At 40.8% G+C, this 10,415-nt stretch overlaps 2 protein-coding genes across 2 annotated transcripts in view; one reads left to right on the plus strand and one right to left on the minus strand.

Annotated features, from left to right (window-relative positions):
- Nucleotides 1–6,526: 6,526 nt before the first annotated feature.
- Nucleotides 6,527–8,248, plus strand: UBD (ubiquitin D). Its single transcript, XM_008062631.1, is given in 2 exon segments — nucleotides 6,527–6,553; nucleotides 7,778–8,248. Coding segments are annotated over 2 exon segments (498 nt in total).
- Nucleotides 8,249–9,999: 1,751 nt separating this feature from the next.
- The window catches only part of LOC103264970 (putative olfactory receptor 2I1), a 3,281-nt gene continuing 2,865 nt past the window's right edge, over nucleotides 10,000–10,415 (minus strand). Inside the window, exon 3 of the mRNA XM_008062668.2 lies at nucleotides 10,000–10,414. Coding sequence (XP_008060859.1) covers nucleotides 10,019–10,414 — 396 coding nt within the window. The 3' untranslated portion in view covers nucleotides 10,000–10,018. The remainder of the gene's footprint in view (nucleotide 10,415) is intronic.

Here is a 10,415-nt window from a genome sequence, read left to right on the forward strand (position 1 = left end):
GGGGGGGGGGAGGAGGATGGGATTAACAGTCGCAAATATCTGTCTGGGGATAGGGAAACACCTCTTATCAACAGGGTGCCTGAATGAAACGTAATTGAACACCTAATCCTTAACTGTACCTCACAAAATCATAATAAAAAATATTGATAAAAAAAAAAGATACCTGCAAAAAAAAAAAAAAAAAAAAAATCAAGTCCAGCTTCAATAGGCAATATGGTTGGCTCCATGTTTTTGTTATTGTGAATAATGCTGCAACAAACATATGTGTGCAGGTATCTTTTTTGTAGAATGATTTGAGTTCCTCCAGGTATATTCCCGATAGTGGAATTGCTGGGTCATATGGAAGGTTAATAAGGAGAAACACATGGACTTCGCAGCAACTTGGATGGATTTAGATTCAATCATACTCAGTGATCTCTCACAGAAACAAATAACAGAGCACCACCTGTTCTCATTCATAAGTGGACCTTGAAAATTATCATAATACTATAAGAAAAGGATTGGCAGTAGTGGGAAACTGTCAGGGGAGGGAGGTGGGAGTGGCAATTGAGGAAAACTGCTAGGGAAGCGAGGGGCATAATTCATCAACAAGGGTACCTGCATAATCAACATTTGTATACCTAACCCTGAATTGTACCCCACATCTTTGTAATTTAAATAAATAAATAAATACTATTGAGTCATAAAAAGGTGTGAAATTTTGATACTTACTGCATTTATGGATAAACTTTGAAAGCATTTTACTAAGTGAAATAGACATAAAAAAAACCCCAAATATTGTGAGATTTCATTTATATGTGGAAGTAGAATAGGAAAATTCTTAGAAAAAGAAAGTATAATAGGGTTACTAGGGGCTAGGAGGAGGGAGGAAATTGAGAGTTATTGTTTGCTGGGTATAGATGAAATTGATGGTGGTGATGGTTGTATAACATTGTGAATGTACTAAAGGCCACTGAATTGTACACTTCAAGTGGTAAATTTTCTGTTATGGGTATTTTCTCACATGTAGAAAAGTGGAAGGGAAAAAAAAATAAAGAGATGGGGGAAAAAAGGTTAAATTGTGTTAAAATTTGCCACATCTCTACTTCCACATTATGTCCTTAGTTCTGACTACCAAGGCCTAACCACAAACACAGTCTCATTTAATCGCCTCAGTGGTCATGTGATGCAGATATTGTTTCTCCCATTGTCTCATAGACCACCTATACATTGAGTTTTCTATTGGTAAATATTTCTGTTTTTCTCAAATATAAATAATACCACATTAATATTCTTGTACATAGATTATTTCATACATATATGAGTACACTAAGAGGTTAAGTTCCTAAATTACTGGATTAGAGGATATGTACATTAAAAATTTACAAATTTTTATAATAAATTTGATACCACAGATGAGTAAATGTAACACATATGTAAACTATAAACCATAACAGCAGCATAATGAAAACTCACAGTTTTTATATTTTTATAACAGTTTTATTAGTTATTCATGTGTTCATGCTTATTTCCCTTTAGTTCATGTTTATTGTTTTAGACAACAACATTACCCTTAAAAAGGTGAATATACATTATGCCTCTCAATTTAAAAATTACCTTAATAAACATTAAACTTTCATAGTTAAATTTTAGATTTTGAATATGGCAAGATGAGATAACACCAGAGGGGTCCCAAGCACCTTATTTCCTGTTAAAAATTTCCTTTAAATAACTCATATAAGCATTTAATCGGGCTTTTTTCTGTTAAAAAGCAAACATACCCTGAATTTCAAAGTAGTTCCTCTCTTTGTCTCTCCATGTAGTTTTGCTTGCTTTTGAGGTTTATAATGAGTATCATACTTTATGTAGTCTTCTTAGTCTTGCTTTCTTCACTCAACAGATTCTGGCTCATTCATCCATATTGTTGTTTGCAGGTATTATCCATCCATTTACGCTGCTTATATATTCTACAATTCGGTTATCTAGTTCCCTATTACGGAAAGGAATTTGGTGTGGTTTGTTGTTGTTGTTGTTGTTGTTTTGGGGGGGAGGCATGTTTAATTTAATTTTTTTTTTGAGTCAGAGTCTCACTCTGTTGCCCAGGCTGGAGGACAGTGGCACACTCTCGGCTACTGCAGCCTCACCTGCTGGGCTCAGGTGATCCTTCCACCTCAGCCTTCCAAGCAGCTGAAACTACAGGTGCACATCATCATGCCCAGCTAATTTTTTGATTTATTATAGAGATGAGGTTGAGTCAAATTGCCCAGGTTGATCTCGAACCCCTGGGCTCAGGCAACCCTCTAGCCCTGGCCTCTCAAAGTGCAGGGATTACAGGTCTGAGCCACCACACATGACTTAAATTTTGATAGATATTTCAGAATAGTTCTTCTTTGAGGGGAGACTAATTTTTTCCCACCCACTAATAAATGAAAATTCACAGTATCTTTTTGACTGAATTTGGTTGGCATTTCTGCAGCAATATTCTAGATCTCAAAGCTGTTTCAGAAACTTTTTCATGGACATTATTAAAGAGACAGGAAAGACACTTCTACTCCAAGGATGCCTCAATGTGGGCAGTGACAAGCCCAAGACCACCTTGTCAGCTAGGTTCAACCTGGGAGGTGTGTAGGTATCTGAGACATTTGTTTGATTTCTAACATGGCAAGATCTCCATAGCAAGATCTTTTACTTTCTAAAAAAATGTTTTTAATTTGTAGGGAGGGACAAATGAAAAGAGAGCTTTCTGCCTCTGAAAGAATTTATTGTGACCCAGGGGGGGAAATGTTAAATTGACTCTTAGTAAGAAGCAAAGAGAAGGTTGGGTCTCAAGAAGAAATTCTGCCTGTGGTCAGGAAAGGGGCATAGTCCTGGCTCTGGCTTGGGGCAGGGAGGGAACTTCTCATAGAAAATAGAAAAGAGGGAGAGAGGTCAGAATTCAGGTTTGTTGTCCAAGTTCCTTGAAAGGGCACTGTACCTTAGATTCCATGTCCTCTCTGGGTAGGGAATTCCCTGAATTAGTTTTTCCTGGGAGTATCCCAGGCTTGCCTTCACAGTAACCTCATGCTGGAAATCCCCAGCTCCAGTAACATCTTTCTCCTCCCTTTTCGTTGAAGCGGCACATTATAAGAAAAAGACAATGGTTATAGAAATAGGGATTAGCCTTAGAACTCTTGCTTAAAAGCCACTACTAATATAACCATAGGTTAGCTTATTGCTTATTAATAGGGATTCTGCTACAGATGGTTCCCTACTTATGATGGTTCAATAGACGATTTTCAACTCCATGATGGTACAAAAGAGATATTGTACTTCAAATACCCATATGACCATCCTGTTTTTTACTTTCAGTACAGTATTTAACACATTACATGAGATAGTCAACACTTTATTAGAAAATAAGTTTTGTGTTAATTTTGCCCAACTGTATGCTAACTAAAGTGTTGAGAGAACGTTTAAGGTAAGATAGGCTAAGCTATGATATCTGGCCGGTTAGGTGTATTAAATGCATTTTCAACTTAGAATATTTTTTACTTACAATGGGTTTGTGAAGATGTAACTGCATCATAAGCTGAGGACCATCTGTATGTACTTCATTCAAACGCTAAAGCAGTAAATGAAGTTCCATTTAATAAATATTTAATAATAGTTCCTGAAAGATAAATACTCACTAAATATTACTTTTTTGTTTTTTATACTTGTTCATTTATCTATTAATTATTTAATTAATTTTGGAAAATGTTTATAAAGTATTTCCTGTGCTTGACGGCATACTGGGGTAGTACTGAGAATAAAAGTTAATTAAGATGCAATCATAACCCTCAAGGTTGCTACTGATTTCTGGGGATGATAGACAAGCAGATGATCCTATTACTGAAGACACGTGCTCTGAGAGGTTTTTAGAGGAGGTATATGGGAAAACACATGATGGGCACTTAACTCAGGATGGGGAGGAAGAGAGTTAAGGAAGTCTTTCTGGATAAGGAGCTGTTGGCTGGGCTCGGTGGCTCAGCACTTTAGGAGGCTGAGGCGAGTGGTTTGAGACCAGCCCGGGCAACTTAGAGAGACCTCATCTCTACAAAAATAAAAAATTAGTAGGCATGGTAGCACTTACCTGCAGTTCCAACTACTTGGAAGACTGAGGCGGAAGGATCACTGGAGCCCAGGGTGTCGACGCTGGGTGGCCGTGAGCATGCCACTGCACTCCAGCCTGGGTGATGGAGTGAGACTCTAACTAAAAAAAAAAAAGGCTGCTGGCACTGAGTATTCCTGTAAATTCGTGATGGTGGGGGTAGAGTTGGAGAAAAAGGCATACTCAATAGTGTGGCGAAGGCAGAGAACTTGGCATGTTCAAGGATAAAAGGGAATTCAGCAAACCATACACACATGCAGCTCAACATACAGATCTGCAGCTCAGGTAGGGGCTGTGGGTGGACATCTGGGGGCATATTGAACAAAGATCTTTCCCGGGAAATGTCATTTCTAGGCTCCTTTTCCTGGAGCCTCTGGCTAAAGGCCCTTACTGTCCCTGATGGTGCTGGGCATTGGCACCAAGATGGTGCAGGCTACTAAGGGGCGAGGGACAAAGAGGGAAAGAGCATGAGAAGAGAGTGATCTAACTTTAAGCAGCTTTTAATCATCTCCTCTCTCTCTTGTCTTCCCAGAAATGGTGTGAATCTAAGAAAGCAGTGGGTGCAAATCAAGTTTGAAAAGTGAAAGCAGTTTACTCAAGTCTAAGTTTGTACAGCTTTTTCTTTCCCTTTTTCCATGCCCTTCCCCCATCCCTGCTCCCTGAATGACTTTCTGTATTCTGATTTCCTTGAACTTGATCTGACATTGGCTATTGGTGATGTTTCAGAATCCCCAAATCCTGTTGAACAGTGGAGATAGGGCAGTACTTTTCTGTTGTGCTGCAGCCAAAGGTCAGAATGTTGGTTTCTAAACACAGGGGGTAACAGGAACCTGCAGAAAAATCTGGAAGGAGATTAGCAGAGGCCAGTTGTTTTCAGTTTGTTCCATCAGGCATTCTTTCCCTTTATATTTATCGTGTGTGTGTGTGTGTGTGTGTGTGTGTGTGTGTGTGTGTGTGTTTTAAGTCTACTTCACAAAATACATTTAAATCATAATCAGTTTAAAAATTTTATTAGCTCTCTAATAAGAGCTTCAAATAGAAGAACATGATTTATATTAGGCTTTTGGGACGTAGAAATGAGCTCTTGCATTTCATGACTCTACATAAATCCAGCACTTGTGTAGATTCAGTTTTCCAGGACAGAAATTCCTGGAATAAATGAGGTCATTTGAAGTCTATCAGTGAGTGAAGGTAAAGTAAATGGCCACTGCAAACACAACAAACAAAGATGATAACCTGGCATTCTTACAGTCTTCTTACTTTGAAAAAGTTTGAAACACTTTTTAAGAAAATATATGCTTTAAAAATTTTTTGTTCCATGTCAATGTCCTGAGAATTTGGGAGAGCATTGATTAATTTGGAATGTTAGGAGGATCAGACTGAGTAAATTCCATGAGAACACAAAGCTCACACACACACTTATCTCAATTCAAACCTCAAGACCAAGGGAGAGAGCACCTTGATATATCTCTACAATCACAGTAGAGAGGAGTGTCCAGGAGCGAAGGCAGAGAAATAGAGGCAGTGTGGTGCGAGAGTGGATGTGGATTGTTTTGTTGTGTGGAAGGTGGGAGTCAGCATTTAACTGTTGACTTAGGATTGTTCTCAAGTAGTGACTTTAGTTTGTAGGTTCTAGAAGAGAGCAGGAACTGTGTTAAAGAGCTTAAGGTCCAGGAATTCAGAGTTGTTTGTGAAGGCCATTTTATAACAGTTTTCTAAGCTTGAAAGACTTTTAGGAATCTTCTCCAATCATCTCATTTCATAGGCCAGGAAATCAACATCAAAGTAGCAAAATAGATTTTCCCAGGGAAATGAAGCAAGTGGCACTCCTGGGACTTGAACTCATGTCTCCTGTCAGCCCAGGGTTATTTCCCTTATGTTTTCTCAAGGCTTGTTTTAGGCTTTCTGCCAGGCTAGCAACACCAGGCTCACAGTCACAGTGCCCTTTGTTCTTGCAAGTTCCATACCAACCCTTACTCTCCTCTCTTAGGTGTCCTTACTCTTAGGAAGGCTCTTGAGTGATGGGCTGCTGTTAAAAAGCAGCAGGAGGGAGCCCCCAAACATTACAGGTCTTCAAGTCAGGCCCATGGCTACAGGCTGAGTAGCAATGTCAGGACTGGGAGAAGGGTATTGTTTGTCAATCAGGGACTAATTCTCAACACAGAAGGATCATGTATCCCATGTTTTGCTCAGGAAGTGCAAATGGATTGTCTTAAGGTAAATATGTCACCAGAAAATATTATTTATTAACTCCACTCAAGCAAAAGTGAAAGAAAAACTATGAGAACTTGCAACAACAAAAGGCACAGCAAAACTATTCAAAGTCCAAGCAGGGAATTTCCAAATCAAGTGCTGGATATAAACTGGATGCAAGGCCCTTCTTCTCAGTCTCTTGTTTCTGCTCATTTGATTGCAGAGATGTCTCCCAATGCTTCCTGCCTCTGTGTAAGTTAGTTTGCTAAAGGGGATGGGGAAAGGAAAAACACTCCCAAGAATTGGACAGACAGCTCAGGAATGAACAGGGAGAGTGCTGGGGCTGCAGGGTGGCTGAGAAGGCATCTTGAAAGAGATGAGGTAGTTGTTTTAATCTGTAGGATGGGAAGGAGAGTTACCTGAAGAGAAGCCAGTTATTTGGCTAATGAGTTATCTTTTGAACCAGCACTTGACCTAGCTGTTGTTCAGGCAAAATTATAAAAAGTAGGGGTGAGTTTTCTCCCCACAGGGCTGGTAAGGTTTGAAATTATGGAAATATTTCCAGGGTTCTTAAGCTTCCCTTTCATCTCAAAGGAGAGCTTCACAAAACTAATTTATCTAAGTAGTTAATTGTCTAATACTTTACCTTATATGAGAAAATATGCACTATGAAGAGAACCTGGAATGAAGGCAGTTTAGCACAGAGGAGTGACCCTCCAGTGAAGAAATGTCTGTGACATCTAGGGTGGGAAACTTTCTGAACAGAACTTGAGGAAGGTTTTTCCAGGCATTCAAGTGGCCATACGGAGGGAGATTTCCCATCTTTTAGAATGTACCTGTTATCAAAATTATACTTATAGTCCCTACTCTCTGTGAGTGAAGCCCTGGTCTAATGACAGGATATCCTATTCTATATTTGGTAGATATAAAAACAACAAAAAATACAGATTAACAGGTAACAATGAAACCAGTGTCACTACAATGTGTGAGTTACTATTATAAAGCAATAAGATATTTAAAAAGAAACTAGCAGTTTGGAGATTATGTGTTCTAACCAGGGTTTCCTTCAGGAGTAGTCACAGAGGGTATTCTATGGTCATGCATATCCCACAAGGCTGCCAAATTCTCTTTGGGAGTTGTTTTTAGAGTCTGGAGTATATCTTTTGAAGTTGTGCATTTACTTTTTGACATTTGACAAACTTTATCTGGGAAGGAGGGATAGGTAAATATTGTGGGATATCATCCATTACATTTTGAGGTAAATAAGAGATATGGTTATAAAGGAATGGGACAGATTTTCTTATTTATGTTATAACATGGGAATTCCAAAAGAGAAGTTCCAAGAAAGGGAGGGACATGGATTGCTGGAAAGAAGCTGGAGGATCAGATAGGCAGTGGAAGGGTGGGGGCAACTATGGTGGGGACCAGGGGGTGGCAGGCATTGTAAGCAACTGTCTCTTGGCCTTCATTGCCCAGGTGAATGTTGCTTCCAAGGAATGGGAATTAATGACCTTTGATGTCAACCCAGATGATACAGTGAAGAAGATCAATGAACACATCCGATCTAAGACCAAAGTTTCTGTGCAGGACCAGATCCTTCTGTTGGGCTCCAAGAGCCTACAGTCACAGAGAAAGCTATCATTTTATGGCATTGACAAGGAGAAGACCATTCACCTCACTTTGAGAGTGGTGAAGCCCAGTGATGGGGAGCTGCCTGTACTTCTCATGGAGTAAGGTGATGAGGGGCAGAGCCACCTCCTCTAGGTGCGAAGGTCCAGCTCAGTGGCCCAGGTGAAAGCAATGATTGAGACCAAGACTGCCATAACCCCTGAGAGACAGACTGTAACTTGCAACGGAAAGAAGGTGGAGGATGGGAAGACCATGGCAGATTATAACATCAAAAAGGGCAATTTATTCTTCCTAACATACTATTGTATTGGGGGGTGACCACCCAGGGTGTAAGGTGCTTTCAGTAGCCAAAGAGCTTATTTCCTTTAATCTCACTCTCAGCAAGCACATCTTTTGATGATCTCCCAAAATTAATGAGAATGAAATAGAGTAAGATTTGGGGAAGGGTGGGTAGGAAAAATAATATTTTCCAAGTCTATAATTCTTTGTTTCTAACATAGTCAATGAAATGTCAGAATTGTTTATCATGTATTACTGAGATCAGAAAATAAATATCTAAGTGATATTTGAGATAGCATTCAAATCCAGTTTGAAATTCAATTCTTTCTTGGAACCTTACGATTTATAGAAAAACTCCTATTTCCTTTCCCATATAACAGAGAGCAAGTTTTGTTGGAATCCATGGCTTACTAATTTCAGTGTTACTATCTTTATTAATCTCAATACTTTAATAATTGATGAACCAAACTGAATTTCTACCTATAAAGTGTAGTGAAATGATTTATTATGAAGTGAATTAATGACTCTGACACTAATATAATCTTCCTAATAAATGTTTTAGAAATTAAATCAAATTACATCTCTTTTTCTTATTAAAAATTGGTGTGAAATGAAATCTGGCACCATGCCCCTTCTTGTCCCCTATGTCCTACAACCAATTAAAATTGGTCTTACTTATGGGATGGTGGTGGGCATGGAAAGACATTTTCCACTAGGATATAGAGATTCTGTGTCTTTAGTGGGGGCTCCCGGGGGAAGATCTCCTTAAGTAGGGAACAAACTTTCTGAAAGGTGGAGAATTGTGAACCAGTCTCTGTCCCACCTCTCTGAGGGCCTAACAGGCTTTTTCCAGGTTGAGTGTATCAGTCTGGGTGATGGGTGAAAGGGAGAGCTTCTGGGTTGAGTTCAACAGACTGCTCAGGTTCTGCTGATGAAGCATCTTCCTCTCTGTTTCCTTAATCAGGAGATCCCTGTTCCCTTCTTGGGAACTCAAGCCCCTTCCTCCATTTTTGACCCTCCATTGACTTCTCTCTCTCTCTCTCTCTCTCTCTCTCTCTGTCTCCCCCCCACCCATTGTACTACTCTTCACTTGTGTGTTTTGTCTTCACAGTGAGACATGCTTGCCTTCTTTCCCACTAGTTCTAGTTCCTTGTTTTCCTTAAAACTTGCTTAAGAACCACCTCCTGGAGAAGAGTTTTCCAACTCCACTCATAATCTCACATTTATGATCATTCCTCATCACATTTATCAGTAAAACACTCTATGTTGGGCACTGGTCACCTGCAAAGGTTGGACTGATCTTCCAAGAAGAGAGTCCATGGCTTTTTTTTCTGGATGGGGTCTTGGGCAGAGTAGGGACTATGGTTTTCTTGTCAACTTGAGAGACTTCTTATGGCAGAGACCATTGGGTCTTCCATGTTTTCCATAAAAGAGGAAGAACTAACGGTACACATCATGTTGGACATCATCTTCCCTGCACATGGAGTCTTGAGAGGTGGAAACAATATCCCCTGAGGATGAGAAAAGTCTTGCCCAAATCATGCTTCCTCTATTCATGAGCTTGGGAGAAAGCTCAAGGGCCATTTCCTTCCCTAAACCTGGATATATAGAGGATTTAGGGATTCTTCCTTCAAGAATTGTATCATTTCCTGACGCAAGGGAAGAACCTCCCCCACCAACCCTGGCCTCCAGAGGACAAATTTTGCAGATTCTCATACAAAAATGAACATCCTGAACGCTAAACTGACTCTCCAACGGGAATTTCCAGCCTTGAGCCCTGGGCCAATGCTTCTTCCCTCCCCAGCCCACTCACCGTGCGGCCTGCCCTCTCCCTAGACTTCCCAGAAGCCTCCTTGCCGCTCTCTTTACTTCATTGTTCCTGAGGGTGTAGATGAGCGGGTTGAGCGCGGGTGTGACCACGGTGTAGAAAAGCGAAACGAACTTGCCCCGCCCCTGGTTGTAGCGGTGTGTGGGCTGAAGGTAGGTGTAGATGGCCGAGCCGTAGAACAGGAAGACGGCTGCCAGGTGGGACCCACACGTGCGCACGGCTTTCCTCCGGCCCCCGCCGGACCGCATGCCCCACACGGCTCGGGCCACCGCGCCGTACGAGGCCAGGACGACGGCGGACGGCACCAGCAGGATGACCGCGCGGGCGGCGAACATCTGGCCCTCGGGGGCGAGTCCGTCGCCGGCGCAGGCCAGCTTG

Source organism: Carlito syrichta, unplaced genomic scaffold (assembly GCF_000164805.1).
Source record: "Carlito syrichta isolate Samal-C Ts95f unplaced genomic scaffold, Tarsius_syrichta-2.0.1 Scaffold96974, whole genome shotgun sequence".
In the NCBI taxonomy this organism is placed as follows: Eukaryota; Metazoa; Chordata; class Mammalia; order Primates; family Tarsiidae; genus Carlito; species Carlito syrichta.